Genomic DNA, 25,453 nt, shown 5'->3' with positions numbered 1-25,453 from the left:
AGCTTTTGCCCTTGACATGTTCATGGTCCAGCACAGGTGTTTTAATATGCTGAGGTAAATACTCAAGGAGGGACCCAGAAAGAGAAATCATAGAGAAGGGCAGATCTAGAACCTTCCGGAGATACCAGGGAAGGAAACATGAGGCGAGACAGTCTTTTTGAAAGGCCTTAGCTTCTTCATTTGAAAACTAGGATTAACAATTGAATTTTCCTTATAGTCCAGAGTGAAATCCTCCATCCGAGCTGGGCGTGGTGGTGCACACCTGTCATCCCAGTATTTGGGAGGCTGACACAGGAAGGCCACGGGTTCGAGGCCAGCCTTGTCAACTTAGTGAGGCCCTCAGCAACTTAGCGAGACCTTACTTTCAATATAAAAAATAAAATAAGACTGAGAGTATATCTCAGAGGTAGAATGTCCCTGGGTTCAAGCCCCAGTAAAACACACACACACACACACACACACACACACACACACACACACACACACACATCCAGTGCCTGGCTCATGGTTGAGGCTCAATACGGTTTGCTACTCAGATTAGTATTAACATTATAAACAAGTTCCTAGTTATGGATAGGAAGGGTTAAGTGAAGATGGTTAGGCATCATTCATTTTCTAGAACAAAGTCCCGTCTTTAACGCTAGGGTAGATTGGAAGTTCAATGACTGCCTCCTATTGGCCAAGTATGGAATTGCATCTCCACTCTATTAGCCACTGTATATTGCTAGGGGAAAAATAATAGAGTGGCTGGGTGCGTGTGCGCTGTGAAGATGGGGGCTGGGAAACCTCAAGCCCAGGAGAACCCCTGCAACCCGCGGGGAAGCCATGGCGGGACGGTAAAAAGCTCTGCGACGCATCCTTAAGTTGGACAGGGCTTTGACAGATAACAATACCTGGCACCTCAGGGCCTGACATCTTCCTTGACATCTTCTGTATGTTTTCAAAAAAGTCTTTTGAGAACGATAACCGCTTCCCTCTTCCCTCCCTCCTGTGCCACAGCACAATCTAAGGATGGCAGGTTACAAAAGAAATGAAATTCATTTCGCTGAAATTCATTTTGGAGCGTGTTTTCCAGGAAAGCAGGCTCAATGAACGGTCACTTCTGTTCCTTTGTTGGGCAAGCGCAGTACATTCCAGAAACCACGGGTGGGGGAAGGCTGACTACCTGGCTTTAATGTGCAATAGAAAATTTGGTGATAGGGCAAATATCCTTTATCTGCTCTACCCAATATGGCAGCCACCGGCCCCGCATGGCCAGCAAGCCTTGACATACGGCCGACTTGACTGAGAAAATGAATCTGTAATTTATTTCATTTAAACTGACATGACCGTGTGGAGCGAGGGGCCACCGCACTGGATAACAGACTCGGGGGCACCGGTCACGTGTGCTTTCTGGAGTCTATTTGATCCTTTGGCACCGCCTACAAATCAGCTGAGCCTCTTCCTAGTTAGTCAGACCTTGGAGCCAAGTGTCCAGGGCTCGGGCCCTTGCACTCTCCTAGCCCCTCACCCAACCCAAGAGGCGCTCAGGCAAGACCTTCCGAAATGGTCAGCCAGAGGTCTCGCTAGCCCTGGCTTGGTTCCTTTGCTTTAGACAATTTTGTCAGCTGGATGACCTGCCCTAGTGAATCTGGCCATTCACTGTGTCTTTGGGGTGCTCAGGACGCTATTATTGCTAGGACCACATCTTTTGGACCAGAGGAGAGGCTGCGGGCCTTTACACAGGTTTGGAGCTGCTCTGTGCCCACTGGGCGGAGCAAGCAGTGGTGGCCCCGTCACAATGCCCCGCTTTTCCCTCCTGAAGGGATTGGAGACACAGTTCTGGCTGGACCTGTGTAATCTATTCATTTCTTTCCAAGCTGGGCTCTGTAAGCTCATTCACAGAGGATGGGGGAAGGAAGCCGGGAGGGAATCAAGCACCAGGCCAGAAAACAAACAGCGCTGTTGCCGGGGTGGGGGCAGGCTGGGGAGGGGGCTTGTCTGCTGGGGAGGAAGGGTTGCAGGAGGGTCCAGCTGGAGAAAGGGGGCCCTCCCCACTGCTTCTCCCATCCCATCCTGAAAGCCCTGCCCTGGTCCTGGCTACTGGATCCCCTGCCTTGGTCGGCCCTTATCTCTCTTCTTTCAGCCGGATCCTTGGGAAAAGAGGTGATCGGCGAGGGAAGCTAGCATGGTGGTAGGCAAACAGAAAACTGCCAGCACTAAAGCCCCTTCCGGGGAATTTCCCTCCATCCTCTGCTGCCCCCCACCCCCCATCACAGGCAGAGCGAGCGGCTCCCCTGGTCCCCAGGACAGTCACCAGTCAGCTGAGGCACCACCTCAGTCCAGCTACAGAATTAAAAGGGCCCAGGCATTTGACTCCTGCAGTCAATTTGCATGTGATTTGCATACATCTGCATACCCCCACTCCGGAGGCCCTCAGTCAAAGGATGTGAAATGAAATAAAATAAATTAATTAGCTCAGCCTACCATGGCCCGATACGCAGGGTCTGACACCCGTAAGAGATATAACTGATTCATCCAGCAATCAATGCCATGCCAGGCTAGGGTAGAGAGAAAGGGGAGAGGTGGGAAGGGGGCGGGGAAGGGGGCTCTCCTCCTGAAGGAGAGGAGGAAGAGGACAGTCCTGTCCAGCCCAGGAGCTGTGTTTCCTCCAGCCCCAACCTCCTCCATCTTCAGCAACACAGAACGGAGCCACGTGGAAGCCTCCTCCCACATGGGCTGGGGGCCCAGCCTGGCCCCTCTCCTGGCAGCTGTGCCTGCAGGGAGATTTCCACTGCTGCGGGTGCAACACTGATGTGTGATTTCCAACCAAAGGGTGGACAGCTGCTACGGGGCAAAGGAAGGCCAGGGGTGACCCCAGCTATTTTCCCATCTTCGAGCTCCTGTCCAGTGCGCCCCCAAGAACTGTGCTGGCCGGTCCGATACCCCTGTCTTTTGCCACCCCTCCCTCTGGAGGGAGGGACACGGTCCCAGTGTCAGCAGTGATCTGGAGTTAATTTATCCCAGTGCTTCTGCCAGGTGCTAATGAGATGCTCACAGCCCGTGTCAGCCAAGCAGCTCCCATACCCTGTAAATACGCCTCTTAGTGATTCGGTCCATGGCGCCGCTCACATACGCCTAGGCTGGCTCTGGGGACACTGATATCTCCAGGATGCCACCGCTGTCTAAGCCAGCGATCCTGCCGGGTGCAGGTGTCAGGTTTGCACCTGTGGGGCTTGGGTGGAGGGCGCTGGGGCTGACCCTAAGCAGGGATGGCTATGATGCTGAGATGGAAAGGTGTGGTTTGGGCCAAAGGAGTGCACGTTCTGGCCAACAATACAGCACTGACCAGTTAATAAGTCGAAGAGCAGCAATGCAAGAAGGGACGGGCTGGTTGGTCCAAAGCAAGAGTGGACCGACCGAGAGTAAGAAAGGGTGGTGGGCGCAGCCCTCAGCCGAGCCCCTGGTCTAACACTGAGTTCCCACGCGCAGCAGTAAAGGTGAGTCAGCCCCAGGGAGCAGAGGAGCCAGCTGTTGCCAGGAGACCACCCACTCGAGCCCCTCCCCACCCCCTGCTCTCCCTCCAGGTTCTCCTCGGAGCATCTCGGCTTGACTGGTCACCGTTTCGTGTGAAGAAAAGGGCGGCACGGCTTACAGAGAGCACTGCGGTTTTAGATCGGGGTTTTGGAACTACAGCCCATGAACCAAGTCAGCCGACATCCTGTTTTGTACAGTCTGAGAGCTAAGAACGGTTTTTAACCTTTCTTTTTTTTTTAACAGTTGAAAATGAACATTAGAAGAAGCATATTTTGTGACACGTGAAAATTATACAAAATTCAAATTCTGGTGTCCATGCATAATGTTCTTATGGGAACGTGCCCTTTCATTTACACCCTATCTGGGGCTGTTTTTGCAGCATGAAAATAGAGTTGAGAAGGTGTGGCGATGTGGTTGGCGGAGAGGAAAACATTTACTATCTGGGCATTCAGCAAAAAAGTGCCCCCCACCTTAGATCACCCAAAGGGGGGGTTCTCTGTGGTAGCGCACTGTGTACACCTGAGTGCGGCCTTTCAGAGCACCATGCCTGCTGCACCTTTTCTAGAGCTGAGGCCCAAGTTTTCCTAGGCAGAGGAGATCAGGCTGGGTCCCCTGTCCAGACCCAGAGTCCCTAGTGTCGGAGGCTCCCTGTACCCAAGGACCCAAACTGCTCTTCCTGTTCCCCCCACCTGGGCCCCAGACAGATGGGTACCTACTCAGCTCAGACTACTTCCCTTTTCAGACCTAAAGGACAGTCCCAGCCACCAGAATGGTGCTATATATAGTGGCATTAGGTGGTGAATTCTCTCTGTAATGCAACTGTAAAGAAGACAAGCATCCTTCTTCTCTTCCTCTGCCCCAAACGTCACCCAGCTCTTTCTGCTTGGAACCCCACGCGTATGGCCATTTAGTTGGTCCTTTAGTTGTGCATTGCCACCGGGGCCCAGAGCGTTCTCAAAACCATTGACTTGGGTATTAATGAGATTTCCTAAGAGTTGGGGCCTCCTATGAACACAAAGAAGGCCAGAATGAGTAGATCCTGAAACAGAAGATAAGGCTGGCTAAATGGCCTTTGACAAGGGTGTCTGCACAGAACAGGAACCCAGCAGAAGGCACAGGACCACTCAGGGCTAGCTAGGGTCAGGGCGGAACACACAGCTGTGCCTGAGAAGGTGTCTGGGGCTCTGGGGTCTCTGCGGCAGCAGTGGCAACTTACCCGGTACCACACGATCTCGCGCATGCGACCATCTGTCTTGAAGTTACACTTCAAGGTCACGGCATCCCCAGCTACCACAGGGGGTAGAGGCTCAATGTTGACGGTCAGGTAGCCTGCAGGGAAAAGAGAGAGGGCGATGAGGATGGCAGATGACCAGGAGGGCTGAGATGGCCCCCAGGGGTGGGGGGATAGAAGGAGGAGGAGGAGAGGTGGTCACATGACCGTGGGGGGGCGCCTATCCACATTTAAGAGGTGACTGGAGCCCTCGTCATGCTCATCCACGCCCCCCTTTTTGCCACCTCCCTGGCCCCATGGATCTCAAACTAAAAGCACTTCTTGGGATGAAGTACCCCCCTCCCCAGATAGGACCTGCTGGCACCTCCAGGAAGTGCATCGATATTTATGAGATGCCCAGGAGAAAAGGCTCTAGCCCAGGGCTGAACCCCACCCCTTTAGAGTCCTGACATGCACGATTAGCCTATCAGGGCTCACAGGAAACACACACGTCGAAACACATTTACTGTACAGTTTCTAAAGCTTTGTTCTATCACAGCCCTCCACAGCCTGGGTCGCTGAGCCCATGCTGAGATCTGGTGCCCACCCACACCCTCCAACCGCACACTCCTCAGAACACAACCTTGGACAGCCACTGCAGCTTCCTGAATACCTGGGGCTCCCATCACAAGTCCCCTCACACCCGAGGGAGAGGAGAAGCAGGCTGTGGTGGAGAAGGGAACGACAGGCTGACCATCTGGGGAGGATTCTAAAATCTTGGCAAGAACCAGACCGTGTTTCTCGCCCACCAGCTGCCCCTGAGAATGCCCGGCCAGCTCCCTGATGCACAGGACTGGGAATCAGCCTGGGAGCCACACCCCGAGGACCTGCTGCCTCCATAGCAATGTCCCGACTGGTGAGACCTCCGGGTCCTCCTCGGCCTCTCCTGGCCGCACCCTGGAGAGCCGGGCGTCCACCCCAGCTCAGCAGGGACCTTGTTCTTGGGCTGATCAGCCAGGTCCGTTTGATCTGCTTCCCGCCAGCTGATGTTGGAGCATCGATTGATAGGATCAATCCAGTCCAATTGTCTTAATGAGAAAACTAGCCAGGATGGGTTCAGGGATTTCAATTGTGCGGGCAACCTGAGCCAATCGAGCTAGGGGCCTGACCCCTGCCTGGAACTTAATGGCTACAGCACCTCCCACCTCCCCCCAAAATATTGACCTGGAGAAGATCAATTTGGAAGTTGGAGTTAGTTTGGATCTACAGGGCCTCAGGCTTCAGAGTGAAGAGATAAGGCACAGGGCCCAGCCTTGGGTGATCTCCAGCTTAGGCGGAGGTCCGGCTCTTGGGGAGCCCCAGAGCCCAGTGGCCCAGGAATGCAGCGACCCACCTAGGCATCTGGAAGGATCTTGGTTGGTCCTTCCTTTTCACATCCATTCAACTCCTTACTGGCACTTGCTCTGTGTGGGTCCTAGCCAGGATCTGGGAGGCAGAGAGGACCCAGGCACACACAGCAGAGGAAGACAGGGACAGCCATAGCCACGCAGGGAGAGGGAGAGGTCAGAGAAAGGGGGGGAGGCTACAGGAAAGGACAGGAGAAGCCAGTCCAGCCTCAATGATTCAGGCCCCAAAACAGGGCAAATAAAGAGGCTACCCTCAGAAAGAAGTGGGGGCCTCCAGAGCAAGCCGAGCCCAAGCGTAACACAGCGATGGTGGCCAGGGTCTGGAGCCCCACTCTGCCAGGCACTGGGCTAAGTGCTTCTTAGACTTTCATGCACTTAATCAAGACCATCCTAGGAGAGAGGAGATATTCTGAGTCCCACTGCGTGCAGGGAAACAGAGATGTAGTATTTGCCAAGGTTACACCAGCGTTAGCGGCAGAGCTGAAAAAAAAACAGAGATTCAGCTTCACGGTAAGCACACACCATCACAGCCTCCGATGACATCAGAGACTGCGCCTGCAAAGGCAGATGCTGCTCAGCTGCGGCCCACAGGCTTTTTCCATCCGGCCCTGAGGCTGCCCCAGGGCAGGTGTATTCCTGTGAACCAGGATGGAAGCCCGATTCCTGATCCCACCAGCCAGTTCCGAGCCATGGGTGGCTTGGTGGTCCGGAGGATCTGCCCTTCAGCTCATTATTTTTGGAGATACTGGAGGGAGCTGGGCATCCTCAGTCCTTATGGCCAATGGCTCCAGACCAGGGACAGCCCCTCCCACCGGAAGGAGAGGGGAGGCTGCATCCTCCCATCCCAGGTGCATATGTCTAGCAGCCCACAGTGGGTGCAGATGGTGGGTGCGTGGGAGGCCGGCCAGGGCACGGGGAGGGTCACTGTTTGCTGGCAAGCCACACGGGATCACAGGTGTGTGTCTGGGCTCTGGGTAATGGATGGTCGCAGCTCTGCTGACTGGGCGGAAGTGTGAGGTGACCGCCAGGCCGAGCAGATGTCGGAAGCAACGGGGTCCACAGGGGCATGCCAGGGCGCGCGCAGAGACCCACCGTGTGAGCGAGGCGGGGCCAGGGGACATCAGAAGCGTGGCTTAGAAGGCGGTGCACGGGACACAGTATAGCTTTTCCAGGGTGTGTAGAGGACAAGGGGCTTCTAATCAAGCCTGATTTCTACTGTCAGTGAGTCTTGAGAAATAGCCAGTTAAGCAAAATTAAACCTATTTCTGTCCTTCGGGGCTGCTTGGAACTTTTCTCTCCTCCTTTCTTCACTGTCTTTCCTTTATTCGTGAAATATATATATATATATATATATATATATATATATATATATATATATCGATTGAATCCGATTGAATCTCTTCTGTACCAGGCATGTTCTAGGCACTGGAGACACAGCGCACAGTCCCTCCCTCCGGAGCTGATATTCTAGCAGAGGAGGTCATTAGCACATAAATGATGGAGGGAGTCAGGCAGTGATTGTACAAGGAGGAAAATCCAGGCAAGGGATGGCCAAGAGAGGAGTGGGGAGGGGAGGCTCTAGCTAAGCCCTGTTCCTCCACCCCAGGCCTCTCCCAGGAGGCTGGGGACCAGGAAGGTGCTACCAGCTAGGTTTCTAGGGGAGAGCATTCCAGAGGCCCTGAGGCAGGGTGTGCTCAGCCTGTTTTGTGACCTTCCAGCTTGGAGGAATTTTTCTTAACAGTGTGTGCTCCGGAGCCCATCCTTGGCAGAGCCTGTTCTAGGGCTAGAATAGGCTGAAGGGAGTGAGGATCCTGCCTGGGATAGAAAATTCGAGGACGCACGCACTTGCCAGGGCTCCTGGCTGGACTGCACCCTGCTTCCCATCCCAGGGAAGGCCCTGCGTGGAGAAGTGCTCCTAGCAGGGTTCTCAGCACCTCTGGGCGTGGATGGAATTTTAAGGCAGGCTTAAATTTCTCCCCAGGCACAGCACACACGTGGCGCGTTCTCGTCTCTAGTTTCTACTCTGTCTGCCCATCTGCCTCTTGTGGGACGTGAGCACCATTAGCATCAGCAGAGTACTGAAGGTGAGGCTCATCACTCTCCAGAGTTCCTAGGTGCTGACCAGTGAGTCCTCGCAGAATGCCGTGAAGCAGGTGCTAAGAACATGCCCATCACCAAGAGGCTGCCGTTCAGAGCTGGGAAGCGCCTCCTTTATACCGCACTCGTGGAAGCAGCCTGGCCGGGACTCAAACCTGCGTCTGCCTGACCGCACAGCCAATATCCTGCTACAGGCTTCTGCTGACACTCAAAGCAGAGCCCTGTGATTTTCTGGGGTCAGTGTGGGGAGTAGCCCCACTTTGCAGTTCTGTCTGCTATCACCGCATCTCTACCTGGCTCTCAGACGGGCTAGGGCACCCGGTACAGGGCTGGGTAAGAAGAGACCCCGGAACACAGGCTAGGCCATGGGGCTGCCAACAGGGAGGTCTGGGGCAGGGCCAGGCCTGGCAAGGGATGTGGCAGAGGGGAGACTCAACCCCAAGGGCTTAGGAATAGGGCCTGAGACCCTGCAGCAGGCTCTCCAGAGAGACCTGGACTGTATCAGGTTGCCTGTGGGCTCTGAGCCTCTGGGGTGGAGGGAGAAAGGGAGAGGGAGGGCCAGGTGACGTCCTAACAGGTGCACAGGTGCCAAGAAACTGCCTTTTCAGAAACACACAGGAGAGATGACAGCCCGTGTTCGTAGCCAAGGAATTTTTCCTGTAAGAAAAATGTGGAAAGTTCTCTTCTGGGTCTAACATCCCTTCAGCTCTTATTTTACAAAATTCTATCATTTTCCAAATACACTGCACTGTTGTTATTTTTTCTTGGCAAATGCACTCTCCTGCTTTGCCACTCCTCCCTGCCCACGGGGCTCCCTTGAATTCCAAGTCAGTCCCTGGCTTCAGCTTCTCTTTCTACCACTTGGTAGTGACCCGGACGAGTTAGGTGACCTCTATGGGACACGTATCTTCCTGTGTGAGATGGATTCAGGAACAATCAGAGTCCAAAGAGGCAAAGCGTACTGCAGGGCTCTGTTCTCCAAGATCCCTGCCCACAGGCCGGGGAGGGAGGGGCACCAAGCTTTCTGGCCCCCTGACCTCTAATCCCCCTGGCCTTTTGCGGTCCAGTCCAGGAAAGATGATCCCAGGACAGAGGCAGGAAGAACAGGGGCTGCCATCTGGATGCCGGTCAGGAAGAAGAGAAGATGCAGAGATGAACAGCCCACTGGGCATCCATTCTGGTTGTGATCAAAGTTGGGGGGGCCCGTGTACATTCTTCCCCCAAGTCAGCAGACATAAAACTAAAGAGAGGAGGTCCGAGGAGGACACCCCTGCCAGAACCCGCAGAAGGAGCAGGCTTGTAGGAAGAGCCTGGGCTGATGAGAAGAGCAGCTGGGCAGGCTGGTGGGGAGGACCAGGAGGAGCGAGGAGAGGTCTTCTCTGGTCCTGGCCATGCTGCTAGTCAGCTCTGGGGCTTCGGCCGAGTTTCCTCTGTGCCCTGGTGCCCTCATCTGCAAAACGAGGGGACACTAAATTTTGAGGGCCGTTCTGCTCCAATTAATCCCCCTCCAGATGCTACCTGAGCCCCAACTGAGGTCTCAATATGGAGGCCCGAGGTGAAGACAGTGTTGCCATTTTTTATCCCCAGGTACAATTCGATGCCATTTCTCGGAGAAATGAATTTGTCAATTACTCAGTCACCAGCTTCAGATGGAGCTCTGTCTTTCTGAGCATTAGATTTGCCACCAATCAGCCCTGGCGCGCCAGCCCCCCCCCCACACCCGAGCGCGGTATCGAGGTGCGGATCAGGAGAGGAGACGGATCTGTCTTAACGAAGCAGTTCATTATCCCGCACGGCGCCATCAGTCTCCCCGCTATCTTTGACAACATTTACACCACTCCTGTTAAGATACATTTAGCAAAATCGCAGGCAATATTTAGGAAGCAGGCACCCTCCTAACGAGGTGGTGACAAATGGGTCCTCCACCCGGAAGCTCACCCCACAGCGCCGCCGGTGTGCCTGGCTCAGGTCACTGCTGGGCTCAGGGCCGGCCCTACGCAGACACATCAGTGAGAAATTCCACTAGAGGGACACAGGCTGCTTTGATGTCCTGAAAAGAGGCATGCCTGATCAAGAGTGACCTCGAGCCGGGCGTGGTGGCGCACGCTTGTAATCCCCATGCTTGGGAGGCGGAGACGGGAGGATCGCGCAGGTTCAAAGCCAGCCTCATCGGCTTAAGAGACCCTGTTTCCAAATAAAATAAAATAAAAAATAGGTCTGGGAGTGTAGCCTGGAAGTAGAAGGGTTTCCAGGAATCCCAGTACCACCACAAAAAAAAAAAAAAAAAAAAAAGAGTGACCTCAAGTCCCGGCGTGTCCAGGACTTGGAAGTTTCCTGGGATAAATGACTTGTTTCTTTTTTCCTTTCTTTTCTGGATTTTTTTTTTTTTTTGGTGGTCCCAGAAATTAAACCCAAGTGTGTTCTACCTCTAAGCAAAACCCTCTAAGTTATCAGTGTCGCTTCCTATGGAAACACCCACCTCCCCAGACTACCAAAGAAAGTCCCCAAAGCACCCCACTTCTACCGCTGAGGACCCTGCAGACTTCTTATAGTGACTTATGTAGGGACATTCCCCACCACATGGGACCATAGGGAGCTGCTTCTATCTGCAGTGGTACCCAAGCACCTGAGACCAGTGCCTGGATCAGACTTCGATAGTTCGTAGTTGAATGGGCGGTGTTCCCAGAGGCCGGCTCAGAAGCATCTAGCTCCTGTGGGCTTGGTCCCAGGCAGCCCAGCCAAGGGCTTCCGGTGGCGTTAGGGGCCTTGGGAACCTCCTCTCTGACCACACCTGCTTGGGCTGGTCTAGGTGCCAGCTGAGAGCATCCAGGGGTGGCCAGGCCAATGACTGCGTCCAGCGGGGGAAATGGGCACTGGGTGGTGAGTGGCCGCCCTGATGGGCTGGCTCTTTTCTTCAGGATTGTAGGATGTAACAACAATGGGTGCATCAGTAGTCAGCATAGAAGGGAGAGAAGAGGCCATACGTACAGCAATGAGAGCCCCAGACAAGAGGCAGCCAGCCCATGGTGGGCCATCCTGGCGGGCGGGCCTGGCCCCGAGGGGGTGACGGCCACACCCGCAGATGTAGGGTCAGAGGGCAGATCTCTCGCTGAATCCTGAGCAATGCTCTGCTGCTCCTGGGAACGCTGGTCCCAGCCAGTGTCCTGTCTCCCTGCCTTCTCCTGTCTCCTGGCCACCTGGAGAGGCAGCCAGGTAGCTTGCAACAGATGAGGCCCTGGATCTTCAGCCTGTCCCACAAGCCTGGGGGGATGGACTTAGACTAGCTAGGAAGCTTCACGCAGAGCAATGCCAGCATCCCCCGTACTCAACTGTGTGTCCTGAATTAGGAACCTGCCCCCTCATCCCTTGAAGGGCACTGCCAGGATGTCTGCGGTACCCCAGAGGAAGAGGTCCTACACTGAAGAGATCACTCCCTTTACCTCTCCCTCAGGGAGCTCAGGACACCTGATCTTCTTCCTGGAACCTCCTCATTCTCTCGTCCAAGCAGCCAGCAAAGCCTGCAACTCTACACAATCTACCCAGAATCCATCCACCTCACCCGTCTATACCTACCTCCCTGGACTGGGCACCACTGCTCAATGTTTGCCCAGCGCAGCGCCTCCTAACTGATTCCCTGGGCCACCTGTCCAGCCCATCTCTCTGATTTTATCTCCCCCCCTTAACTTGTTCAGAATTTTCTCTCACAATGAACACTGCTGATTCCTGGTTACCCCAAGCACATCCCTACCTCAGGACCTCTGCACCTGCTGCTTCTACAACCCAGAACAATCTTTCCCCAGTTTCTCAATTCTTTCTCTGCTCACATGTCATCGTTTTGCAGAGCTCTTATCTATTGCAACTCTCTTACATAAAATAGGAGCCCTATCATTGTCTAATTTTTGTTTGTATGGCATTAAGGATTGAACCCAGGAGTGCTCTACCTCTGAGCTACACCCACAGCTCTATTTTAAGACAACACCTTGCTAAATTGACCCTTAGTGAGGGTCTCACTAAGTTGGTGGGGCTGGTCTGAAATCTGCTATCCTTCTGTCTCAGCCTCCCAAGGACTAGGCTTATAGACTTGTGCTACTGTGCCTGGCTATAACTTTTTTTAAAAAAATATTTATTCTTTTTTTAACATTTTATTCTTTATTATTTTTAAAAAAATATTTGTCATTGCCTCTATGTATGTATTCATTTATTGCCTGTAGCTATCCTTGACCCCCATCTCTCACTTGGTGGTAAGCCCCACGAGAACAGAGACAACCGGTACCTATGTGTTTCAATCTTTTCCTGTTTTCAGAGTGAATAATGTTTATCCGTGCATCTTCAAGTTCACAGATTCCTTCCTCTGTCATTTCTATTTTGCTGCTGAGTACATCCGGCGGGTGTTCTATTTCATCGATTATATTTGGGGTTCTAAAAATTATCATTCAGTTCTCTTTCGTATCTCAGCATCTTCGCTTAGTCCTTCTTATCTTAATATTTTTGGAGATATTTTGATCTCTTGCTCAAAAGCTTTTATAATCGCTGCCTCAAAATCTTTGTCAGAAAATGTCAACGTATGTGTCATCCCGTCACCAGAGTCAACTGACTGTCTTTCCCCCAGTGGGTTGAGATTTTTCATAGTTGTACGTGTCTAGCTATTTTTGTTTGTATTCTGGACACTTAAAATATTACCTGACGAGATTCTAAGTCTTGCTGATATTCATTCTCTTGGTGGTACTGCAAATTCCAACCTGCCTGCTACGATGTAGTTTATAGATTTTTCAAATAGGTATTCATACATTCCTCCCAGGTTTTACAGCTGAATTGGGGAGAGATCAAGAGGGGTTGATCTTGATTTCATCTCGCCAGAAAATAACTCCTTGAGTTTTATGTTTTAATCACTACTTATTCCTGAGAATCTAGAACAGTGCCTGACACTTCTTAGGCGCTCAATAAATATTTGTTGAACAAATAATAAAAAATAACAACGAGCATGTGATTAGTGCTCGGCAGTTTTCTGAGAATATCTGCTATTACAATCTCCTTTGCCACTTGTGGGATGGTATCCTCATCTGCAGGTGAGGTGCAGAATGACCTCCTCAGGACCACGGAGGCCGTGCAGGCAAGCTTCTTGACTCTTCTCGCTACCACGCGTATCCTGCCTTCGATTCCAAACAAAAAAGCTGGAAACCCAGGTGAATAGAAAGATTAGGGACCAATAAGTTTCACTCGGGCTGTAGCAGAATCAGACACTCGGCATCCGCAGCAAGACATGACACCTCTACAAGGAGGTTGAGGGGTAACTTTTGGTTGAAGCCATGCTCAAGGTCAAAGCCAGCAGAGGATACTAGAATGTGAAGTTGCTGGGCCAGGGAGATGTCTGACTAAGAACCTTTCCAGGACCATAAGAGACCTGGGGCTGGGTTGGTCAAATGATCCCACGGCATCCTTGACAGAGTCCTTTGAACTGGCTCTAGACCAATGACTGCGACCTGGAAGTGCCTGCCACGTGCCGTCCAAGTCTTCACTTGTTGATACCAAGCAAACTGGGAAGACTGAAGATCAGCATGGACCATCCATCTTTCTATCCAAGGACATAGACTATGTCTACCACTAGACCAAGAGTCCCCAAGGGCAGGGACAGAGTCTCAGCTCCATTCTGTTTCTGGGAGTACAGAAAGAAGTAATGCAGAAAACTCAAGACCCCTGTCTTCCGGAGGAATTGTATGGGTCACATCAAGAGCTGACTTGAGGCAGACAGGCGGCCAGGTGGTCGGTAGCAATTCCACTGGCTGGATTTAAGGCCCCACTGGTGTAGACCATGGGGACCGGGGCCACATAAATTCCTCCTAACTTTTCTTCCTCCTGCGGGTCTGGAATTTATCTCCACACGATAGTAAGATCTCCATGCATTACCACTCATGAAGAAAAGAGGTCACCCCTATCTCATGAAGATAAATACCATCTTGCAGCTCTGATGACAGCTTCCCCAGGCTCCCGCGCCACATAATTACTATTGTAATAAATATTATTACAACAACCCAATTGCTATAACCATATCACCCAGGCAGGTACAGAGGGTTTTGTGAAATACGCCCTTCTACACCAGACAAACAGGTATTTCTAGCCACTCGCCTTTTTTTTTTTTTTGGCAAAAACTGGGGTGCAAGGTGGGGTGGAGGGAACCTTTAAAGAAAAGCCAGGCAGCAAAGAACGGAAAGGGACTAGCTCATCTGTCTCCAAGATGGATCGGTTCTGCCTCCCCAGCAGCTCTCAAAACTGTCTTTTACGCTTTGTTCTACGCCAATCCCACCTTGGTTTGCACCCCCAAAATCTCTCTCAGGACCCTGCGTCAGCTCAATTGCCGCTCTCCGGATCCCCAGACGTGTCTACTAACACACCTACCACGCTGGAGTCTTGGTGATGTTTCTAAAATGCAAATATGATGGTGCCCCATTCTGGTTAATGCTATTCAATTTCCCCGCCCCATTGCCTTCCAATTCAGGATAAAGTTCAGAGTCTGTCATGGCTAACTGGGTCCCTGATGAGCTTACCTCTCCCGTCCCCTCCAACTCCATCAGTCTCACACGGAGCGCCTGCCATCTCGTAACCAGCCACCAGCAACCCAAAGTCCCTCGGGTTCCCCTTGCCGCCTGTTCTCTTCCCTCTTCCCAGAATGCCCTTCTCCTCTGGGTTCACCAGGGGAAGTGGGTCCAAGTCCTTCCAGGTTCAACGCCACGGCCTCCCTTGCCTGGACGCCTATGGATCTAATACTCTGCTGAGCTCACGGGCCCTTGTAAGAATTTCCATCACGGCACTTCCGCATTCCACCGTAGGGCAACATCTTTGTGCGTCTGCCTCCGCCAGCAGACTGGAGCTCCTCGAGGCAGGGGCCTGGCGTGCTTCTCCGGCTCCCTGGACAATGTTTGGCCCGTGGTGAATGCTCAGCCAGCATGCAGAAGGAATGAAGTAGTGAATGAAAAAGACATACACATTGCACGCCAGAGGCTTTGTGGACATTGTTGCCAGGACCAACGAGCTCTATACTGTACCTCCAGTGAGCTGATGTTACCACCCTGCACCCAAATCCTCCCCTTTCTTCCCATTGCTTCGGGGATGCAGCCAACACCCCCACCCCCAAGACCACTCAAGGCTCTGCTTCCTCCTCAGCCCCTCTTCCTTTTGCTAGCCAAGTCTCTGCCACCTGGGCTACTTAGAGCTCCCCAAAATATAGGCTTCCTATAGCCATGGAGTCCATGCACCTGTTACCCCTGCTGCCTGGAACATCTGCGGTCACTCTGTCCTGTCGCTTCAGTGTGCCCGTCAGGCCTTAGCTTAGACATCATTTACCCTCGAGGCTTCCTCTGACACACACCCCAATTTTGCCTACCTTGGTACCCCCAGATTTAGGTTAAATCCACCTCTCACACCACCTACCATAGCCCAAACTAATTGCGTGACCACACCCACTTTTTTTTCAGGACTGGGAATTGAACCTGGGAACATTCTACTTCTAAGCTACACCCCCAGTCCTATGTCTTATTCTCTATTTTGAAACAGGGTCTCACTGACTTGCGGAGGGCCTCAATGAGTAGCTGAGGCTGGCCGTGAACCTGTGATCCTCCCGTCTCAGCCTCCCAAGCACTGGGATTATAAGCGTGTGCGCCACCACGCCTGGCCAACTTTTTTCAACCAATCTATTTCCCACGGTAGCCTGAGCACTCCTAAACGGTCAAGTACACGTCTCTTTCACTGGATTCTCGGCCCCTCGTATGCTGCTGGCCACACGGTCGGCATTTAGACCATATTAAAGAGTGAATGAATTCACTGAGGAACAATAAAATTCTATAGACGTCTTCGGCTGGCCAGCCTTGGCTGTGAGATCTTAATTCTTTGGGGCCGAATGTCTATCCGTTACTCTGTTAGGCTTAGATTTCCCACCCTTAATTTGAGCCATGAAAGAACATCAGGAGGAAGAGGTATCCTGCCCCCCACTCCGGGTTCTCCTAGCAGCCTCCCCCAGCAGAAGGTCAGCTCAGCTCGGGGCCACCAGGGACCCCCAACGCTTTGCAGCTTTCGCGGGGAGACTGCCCTGACACGTGTGGACGTCTGTCCCCTGCCCTGACCTCCCCAGCTCTTCTGAAACCTTTCCCCTGCCTATGATCTCCTCCAGCTAATCAAATCCCCCTCTGTCAGAGGCAATGGATGTTCAAACGTGGTATTAATGTATTATTCATGATGTATGTATTATTTATCATTAGTTTGTTTATTTATTATTAATTTGTGTTTCATTATTGATAATGATGTGGTTATGCTATTAATAAGAAGACTTAGGAAAGCGTTCTTGTGGCCCTCGGCAGACACCTGCGGCTCCCCCAGTTTCCTGCAGAAGCCCATATCTCTTCCCATTTTGTGTATGGGGACACCGGGGCCGGGGAAGGCCAGGCCTTGTTCAGTCTGAGACGTCTGCCAGGGAAGGCGATGGGGGCGCTTCACCAGGCAACACGCCCAGGCCAGGCGCACAGACTCCTGCAGGCTGCTGCACCAGAACCACCGATCGTGGCCATCCGGGGCCTCGGGGCCTATTTCTCCCGGGGTCTTTCACCCTAGTTCACATCTGTCTCTGCAGCAGCCTTGTACATGATGCTATTTCTGTGTCATGCATGTGCTCCCCAAGCCCACAGAGACTGCTGTGTGCCCCCAACCCCAGGCTCCATTTCCTCTTCCTCCCAGCTGTATTTCCCAGCCTGCCTTGTGCTTGGCCAGGGTCACGTGACCAAACTCTGGCCAGGACAATGTGGTTTCTAATCTGCCCCCTACAGCCCTCCCCTGCTTTCTCCACCTGGGAGGAGCCGGCTCTGGGGCCTTGGGGAGTGCGGAGCTGTAAGAGAATGGGTATCCGAATGACCACGAGGAGCAAAGTCCCCCCACGGTCCCCGATGGACATGACGTCATGAGAAATAAAACGTCACGTCAAGCCACTGAGTTTGGGGATGGTTTCCTGAAGCCATTATGCTACAAATACATTGCACAGAGTAGTTACTCAGTAGGTTCTTAGCAGGGGAAGGGAAGAATGAACGGTAAGCAAATCAATCCAGGGGGCCCGGCTGTCACCCAGTCCAATTCCCGGTCACAGAATAGCAGAGGGACGGGGGCTTGGCCTGGGCCAAGGAACTATTTGCTTGGCAGGTGGCTGGGGTGAGGCTCAGCCTGGGTCCCAGAGCCAGTGGCACGTCCTTGAAGAGCAGGACCCAGGCTTCCGGCTCTCAGTCTATGACTCTTCTACACTTCAGCGTCTGCTCTGCAACTCTCTCTCATCCGCCAAGCCGCCATCGCTTTCTGGAACCTTCTCTGCCCCTGGGGGCTGGGAAGGAGAATGACCAGTTCTTTACTGTTGAGCCCATGCAGAACCCGAGGGACAACTGGAACTTCCAGGAGGGAAGGAGGGCGAGGACTGATGGCTGGCCTGATGCAGATGCTGGGAGACGCCCTGACACCCTGAGGCGTCTGCGGTGGCTGCCCCAGAGCCGGGGGCACCGGGTCAGGCCCAGGGCGGTGGTGGCCAGTGAGGGGGATGCTACAGGCAGTGGCAGGGAGAGAAATAAGCAGCTCAGCTCTGGAAGCAGAAGTTATGGACTGGGGCAGCCTTCATTCCGCCACAGATGCAGAGACCACCTCCCGCTTCTCCCTGACCTCAGTCACCTCATCTGCAAAATGGGCTCACGGCACTTATTCCCCCAAGACAGCTGTGAGTCTGAGACGGGAAAGCAGCGCAGGTGGCCGCCTCTATCTGGGTTGCTGAGAGCTCTGTGCCCCCGAGCTTGGGAATCAGACAGGTCCGCCACAGCCTTGGTAAGGCACTTCACAGCCCCGGGCCTCAGTTTCCACCTCTGCCAGATGGGGATGCTGGCAGACGATCTGGCAGACGGTCCCAGCAAGGAACCTTGTGCAGCCCCCAGTTGGCGGGGACTCCGCCGGCGTGGGGGAGCTGGCCTTCCCTGCCCCACGTCTCTGTGTCCCTGAGCTGCTTCTCCCAGCGGGCTATTTCACAGGATGTTGCTTGAGAGTTTGGGGTACACGGCTCGGGGGTCCTGGCTGATGTCGACGAGCCCGGGAACACCGAGACTGAGCAGGCAGCCCCAAGGGAATATGGATGCTATTTTACTTCCTGTGTAGAGAACTTCAGAGCAAAGTGTGTGGAGGGCTGACGGCCCTGCCTCCCCCCGACATGGCTCCGAATCACGGGGACAAGTCACGAGCAACGGGGAGGCGTCTCTGACTTAGAATAAAATGTAAAATATAGATGATAGGTTATTACGGAATATTTGAAAAGAAAAATAGTTATTACTGAAGGAACTCAGTCTAAGCTGGGTTATAAACTGGTCTTAATAAGTAAAATGAGGCAACTTAATGAAAAAAATTACAATATAAAATAGGCCCACATTAAATAATAATGTCTCATAAACACAGAAGTCCTTTAGCATATAAGAATGAATTGCCGGGCTCTGAAGCTACAGGCAGAAATCAAGGAATCCTTAATTTTTCTGTCTTTTATTTTTCTTTCCTCCCCCAAAGAGCAACCAGCAGTCAAGCTGATTACCTCATTCTGGCACTGAAGGGCCTGGGAATTTGCAGAGGGAGTTTGTTCAGTGACAATTTTGTTTCCTTGACCCTATTATTTTCAGACGTGGTCTGAATGAAGCGTGGCTTTGCTCTGTGGCCCGGCGTCCATCAGTTGTAAATGAACTCCTGTGGCAGAGTTTCCTAGTAATTAAAAAAAAAAACACCTAGGAAACAAGTTCCAATCACAGAATCAAAGCCCCTGAGTTCAGATTCTTTCAACTGAGCAGCTCAGTTACGAGGGCAGCAGCCTCCCTGGTCCAGCGAGATTTTACCTCCCCGCTCCACCTCGGCAGCTATAGGAAATAGTCCTGCTAGGCTGGGCATGGCGGTGTACGCCTATAATCCCTGTACTTGGGAGGCTGAGGCTAGAAGATTGCAGGTTCCAGGCCAGCCCCAGCAACTTAGCGAGGCCCTCAGCCACTTAGCACGACCCTATATCAAGATGAAAAATAAAACAGGGCCAAGGAAATAGCTTGGAAGCTAAACATCTCTAGATTCAAGTTCCAGTACAAAAATTTAAAGAAAAGAAAGAAAAGATAGTCCGACAGGGCAGGGTGGGCTCAGCCAGTGATGACCTTTGACCCCAAGGGGGCATCTGGCAACCTTGAGAGCCATATTTGGTTATCACAGTGGGAGGGCACTGTGCCCCTGGTGTCCAGTGGATAGAAGCCGAGGGTACCGTAAACATCCTAGAATGTGCAGAATGGACCCACAGCCACCAGTCATCCAGTGCCAAATGCTGACAGTGTCCAGGTTGAGACATTCTGTGGCAGAGGGAGGGGAGAAAGCTTCTGGAAGGAGAGAATGTGGCCTCAGGAGTTCCACGGCATGGCAGAGGGTCTCCAAGCATCAGGGCCAGCCATGGAAGGCTAGAAATAGACGCTGCCAGCTGTTCATCCCAAAGATCACCCCACGCCAGCTGTGCCCAACCCTTGCCACCCACGCTGGCTTCCTTGCCCTCGAAACAGGCCATCTCCCTCCAACAGGGCCTCTCTCCTGCCGTCGGGAACAGAGGTGACCATTGTGATGTGGGAGTCCTAGGAGAAATGTCCTTTACAGTCACGCCTGGCAGGGCGCGTTTCCTCCGCCAGGCAAAGTCCCAGCTCACGGTACAGAGCATCCGAGGAGCTCCTCCCCGGGGAGACCCAGCGTCTCCCTCCTCTCTAATCTTGCTCTGACCGCTTGACGGGAGAAGCCATCTGGTCTTCATATTAACACTTTATTAAACGCACACGTCTTGCAAGATAAACATCAGCCTATTACGGTTGTTGGGTTATAGAGGGGCTGCTTGTCACCCAAAGGCTTTGCTGGGCAGGATGTGCTCATTATCAAAATTCTGCCTGCTAGAGGGCAGAGCACAGATTGCCAACATCGGGGAGGAGCCAGTGAGCAGGAGCGTGGGTGGGAGACATGGGATTCTCATCCTTCAGGGCGCCAGGGCATCTGCTTCTAGTCACCAGGGACAAGGAATTCAGGAGGAAGGCAGGGCGCCCTCAACAACTGACTGGGGAAACTGAGAATTCTAAGAAGGGTGAGCCTGCAGTGTGCAAGGACGGGGCGTGCCAAGCCCCAGGCCAGCTGTCTTTCTGCTCTCAAAGGGCTTGAGTAGGGCCAAGAAATGGGTGGGCATCTTGTCCCCCCACTTCCTCATGCTACGCTCTTAAACATATGAAAGATAGTCATTTTCTTTGATGGATGGGTACTAGGGATGGAACCCAAGGGCACTCTGAGCTACACACCCAGCTCTTTTTTTTTTTTTTTTTTTTTTTGGTGGTACTGGGGTTCCTGGAAACCCTTCTACCTCCGGGCTATACTCCCAGACCTATTTTATACTTTTATTTGGAAACCGGGTCTCTTAAGTCAGTGCAGCTGGCTTTGAACCTGCGTGATCCTCCAGTCTTGCCTCTCAAGCACGAGGATTACAAGCGTGTGCCACCATGCCCTGCCCCCAGGTCTTTATTTATTTTTTTATTTTGAGACAAAGTCTAAGTTGCCCGGGCTGGCCTCAAACTTCAGATCCTCCTGTCTTAGCTTCCCAAGTAGCTGGGATTACAGACATACCCCTCCATGCCTGTCATAAAAGTCTTCTTATCTGTTAAATAGGAGCCGTGACGCCTACCTCCCACGGCTGGAGATAATAGATGTATAGTGCAGATATATTACTCAATATGTGGTTGAAGCTACCACTGGAGTAACAATTTCATTCCTTTTTATAAGTATAATTTATAGCAAAATGCACTTATTTCAAGTGAAGAATGATGAATTTTTATACACATACACACCCACAGGGGAACTGCTCAGATAAAAATTTAGAACAGCCCCAGCATCCCCAGAAAGTTCCCTTGCTCCTCTCCCCGGTCACGGCCCCCCACCCCACGTACAACCTCTGTTGTGACTTCTCCATGATAGATCGGCTTAGCTTTTCTTTGACCCCTATATAAATACCATCATACAGCCGGTGCCCTTTTGGGTCTGGCTACATTTTCTCACACAATGTTTTTTGACATTCATCTCTACGTTTTCAGTAGTTTGTGCCTCAAAAAAAAAAAATGTTTCCTGGAGAGTATTCCATTGTATGAGAAAATAAAATCTGATTTTCCATTCTTCCATCGATGGGCATTTAGTTTGGGGCATTATGAATAACATCTATTATTATCATTAAAATATTTTTCCCAAGCCAAAGGAGAACTGGCCAGTTCTGCTGCTCCCCCTTCCGCTCCCAAATGGAGATGCCCTTCTCGGTCTGATCTTCCCACAAGCCTGGGGAGAGGCCAATTCCTCTATTTTACAGGTGGGGAAACTGAGATACACGGCTTCCGTGGCTTGTTCATTCAGGAAACAAATGGAGCACCTGCTAGTTGCTGAGCTGGCGCCCAAGATAAGCCATGCCCTGGCCTGTGGGAGAGGCAGAAGGAAGGCATCGACCCACACCAGCTCCCTCCGGCTTTTGCATCCTCAACGCAGCGCTTCCTTGAGTTTTAGCACAACCAAGACAGCTCTCTGTCTCCTCTGGTTCTAAATCTGCAGACTCGCCGGGCGTGGTGGTGCACGCTTGTAATCCCCGCGCTTGGGAGGCAGAGACAGGAGGATCGCGCAGGTTCGAAGCCAGCCGCGCGCGCTGGCTTAGGAGACCCTGTTTCCAAATACAAATGTAAAAATAGGTCTGGGAGTGTAGCCCGGAGGTAGAAGGGCTTCCAGGAACCCCAGTACCACCAAAAAAATAAAAAATAAAAATAATAAAAATAAAATGATAAAATAAATAAATAAATAAATAAATCTGTAGACTCATCCTGCACAAATTTAACGTTTTTTTTTTTCAAAATGACTTTGTTGATGAGACGTATTATGTTGGGCCTGTGATAGTTATGTTTGTACTAAACACTTACAGACTTTTTGCCTTGTTATATATCCTGAAAAACTCAGTGTGATAACTATTTAAATAGGGTGCACACTGAATTAAGTACTACAGAAGACAACCTAGGGATTTTGTTTTTTGTTTTGTTTTGCAGTACTGGGGATGGAACCCAGGGGCATTCCACCTCCAAGCTATACCCCCAGCCCTATTTTGTATTCTTTATTTTGAAACAGGGTCTCGCTGAGTTGCAGAGGACCTCACTAAGTAGCCGAGGCTGGCTGCGAACCTGTGATCCTCCTGTCTCAGCCTCCCAAGTACTACAAGCCTGTGCCACCACACCCAGCTCTTAGGGATGGTTTTAAGTGTGCAGGAAGATGTGCACAGTTTGTATGCAAAAACTATGCCATTTTCTTAAAAGGGACCTGAACATCCGCGGATCAGAAGCTGCCGCCGTGGATACTGAGGGATGACTATACTTGATATCTACATCATTAGTTTTCAGCTTCCCTGTGAGATGAAATTTCCTGTTGCCCCCTATCCTTCGTGATGCATGGTACTCTCAGGGATGCAGAAGGGCTTAATAAATGCTCTAGGAGAGCGCCAGGGGGACTGGGATTGTCATTTTGACTTTGTAACTCTGGATTTTAATGTTTTAGGTAGAGAGACTTCCACATTCCAAAATGCCTTTCCTGCAAGCAGCACTAAGCCATACATCTGTCACATGTGTGTAGGCAGAATTCACCCTGCGCCCCCCTCCTTCTCCAAGTTTCCAAACCCGTGATTCTAAGCAAGCCTCCTTACATAGAAACGTTAACTATCCCAGTGGCCTGGTGCAGGTTGCAGGAGCCCTTAAAAGTGGACTGGAGCACTTTTTCCTTCTGGGGACAGAAGAAGAAGAAGAAGAAGCTAAAGAGATTCAAAGTCCAAGCAGGACTCCAACATGCAAGGAAACAGGGACCTCAAACCCACACCCACCAGGAACTGAATTCTGCAACAGTCCAAGAAAATCTGGAAGGGGATTCTTGCTCAAAGCCTCTAGATAAGCGCCCAAGCCCCCAGTGCCTTGATTTTGACCTTGTAAGACACAGAGCCGAGAACCAAAGGCTGCCCATTGCGGCTTTCCGAGCCACAGAACCGTGCGACAACAGAATGGGCATTGTTTGAAACCGCCGAGTTTGATAACTTGTTATGCAGCAATAGCTGACTGATACAACAGGTTCATTTGGGATGGCAGCGGTCTTCGGAAGCATTGATTTGATCATGCCGCTCACCTGCTCCAATCCCTGAGTCGCTTCCACCAATCACATCTAAAGGTTAGAATCAAAGCCACCTCTATGATCCAGAAGCCATACAGTGAGAACACCAACCCTGCTGCTTACGGCTCCGTCGAGCTCACTCTGTTCCAGGCACGTTGGCCTCTTTGCTCTTCCCTGAAATATCCTTACTCAGCGAGGCACATAGCTTCCTCACCAGGCGACTTTCGTGTTCAATTTCACGTTCACCCAGTCTAAAATCTGCACCTCACTTCTCTCTCCTAAAAATTGCTTTTTTTTTTTTCACAGTACCAGCTCTCTGCCTGACACTCCGCATTGAATTTATCTATCATTCCTTACCAATTATATATACGCTGCTACCCCAAACTAGAAGTCAGCCCCAAGAGGGATGAACTTGAGCTGGTTAGTTTTGTGCACAGCCGTGCCCCCAGCTCCAGGGGCGGGATCTGGGACTTGTCGATGGTGAACAGCACCTCCCGGGAGCCAGGCATCGCGCCGGGCGCTGTCTCTTGCTTATTGAAGACAACAAATCGACACAAATGGTCTCCCCGTTAAAACAGACCATGCTTTAAAAAGACCCCCACGTTGGGCAGAACTTTGTGCTTTTCTTACTGAACTTGGACGATGATCAGTCTTGGTCTCTCTGACATCTGATTCTAAGTTACATTTTGATCAGAATCCTTCGCACAGGTCACCTTGAATCCCGACCTTGAGCCAGCCCTCCTGGCTTCAAAGGGAGCCCTGGGTTTCAGCCGAGCTCGGAATCAAAATGCTGGGGCGGCGTTCCCTGGCTAGGAGATGCGGCGACGTTTCATTTTATTTCCAAAGCCGAGCCCAGCCTGTGATTACCTTCCTCCAGGACGGTCTGTTTGAGTCATGCTCCCGTAGGCTCCACTCCATCAGAGCAACTTTTCCATCCTTCTCCTTGTCAGCAAGATAAGGGGGAAAGAAGCGGATGACAAACGTCCCTTCCCACGCGGGATCCATTCTCCACCGAGCAGGAGCAGGTAGCTTCCCACATGGCTCTGGAGGAGGAGGCCCGGCTGCACTCTTATCAATGCTTCTATCTTTAATGACTTGTCTCCTCCGTGATTTCAAGGGTAATATATGTTTATCGTAGAAAATAAAAACTAGCATGAGTAATTGTAAAAACAAAAATCCCCTTCCATAAAACACCAGGCAGAGAAAGCCATGGCAAATCATTTAGAATTCCCTCTCTTTCTTTGTCTCTCAACTTTATAGCAGGACTCTGTGACCCTCTATTGCTGGACATGTAAATGCAACCCCTCTCTGCACTAAACAACAAAAGTATAAAACTTTGGCAGAGCTGGGTGTGGTGGCACACGCCTGTAATCGCAGTACTTGACAGGCTGAGGCAGGAGGATTATAGGTTCGAGACCAGGGTCCCCAATTTAGCAAGACCATGTTTCAAAACCAAATAAATAAATAAATAAATAAATAAATAAATAAATAAATAAAAAAAATTAATAAAAGGGCTGGGGGTATATTTTGGAAGTAGAATGTCCCTGAGTCCAGTCTCCAGTACCACAAGATACAAAACAAAACAACAACAATGACAAAAAAAAAAATTGCCAGGGATAGAGAGCCTTTGGGAATCCTCTCAGAGACCGAATCTCCAACCTCAGTCCAGCCCACTTGATTTATTTTATGTTGTGGTTGTGGCACTGGGAATTGAACCCAGAGGCATTCTACCTCCAAGCTACACTCCTAGCTTTATTTTCTTTTTAGAGGTGAGTGAGAATTTCACTGTTTGCTGAGGCTGGTCTTGAACCCGCAATCCTCCTGTCTCGGGCTCTCGCTACTGAGGTCACAACCTGGCCATCACGCCTGACTTCTCAGCCTACTTTAAACAAAATTGAAAAGGGAATTCTGAATGCCTGAACCCTGGCTCTCCTCTCCTCTCCTCTCCTCTCCCCTCCCCCTCCCCCTCCCCCTCCCCCTCCCCCTCCCCCTCTTCTTCTTC

At 51.5% G+C, this 25,453-nt stretch overlaps 1 protein-coding gene across 1 annotated transcript in view; it reads right to left on the bottom strand.

Moving 5' to 3' along the window:
* The window catches only part of IGSF21 (immunoglobin superfamily member 21), a gene marked incomplete at both ends in the record, with an annotated part of 247,242 nt that overhangs the window by 137,854 nt on the left and 83,935 nt on the right, over nt 1-25,453 (bottom strand). The window contains one exon of the mRNA XM_080690986.1: nt 4,733-4,845. Coding sequence (XP_080547112.1) covers nt 4,733-4,845 — 113 coding nt within the window. The remainder of the gene's footprint in view (nt 1-4,732; nt 4,846-25,453) is intronic.

The sequence above is a fragment of the Muscardinus avellanarius genome, assembly GCF_963383645.1.
Source record: "Muscardinus avellanarius genome assembly, chromosome: 3".
Classification (NCBI taxonomy): Eukaryota; Metazoa; Chordata; class Mammalia; order Rodentia; family Gliridae; genus Muscardinus; species Muscardinus avellanarius.
This window is presented reverse-complemented; position numbering and strand designations above follow the sequence as displayed.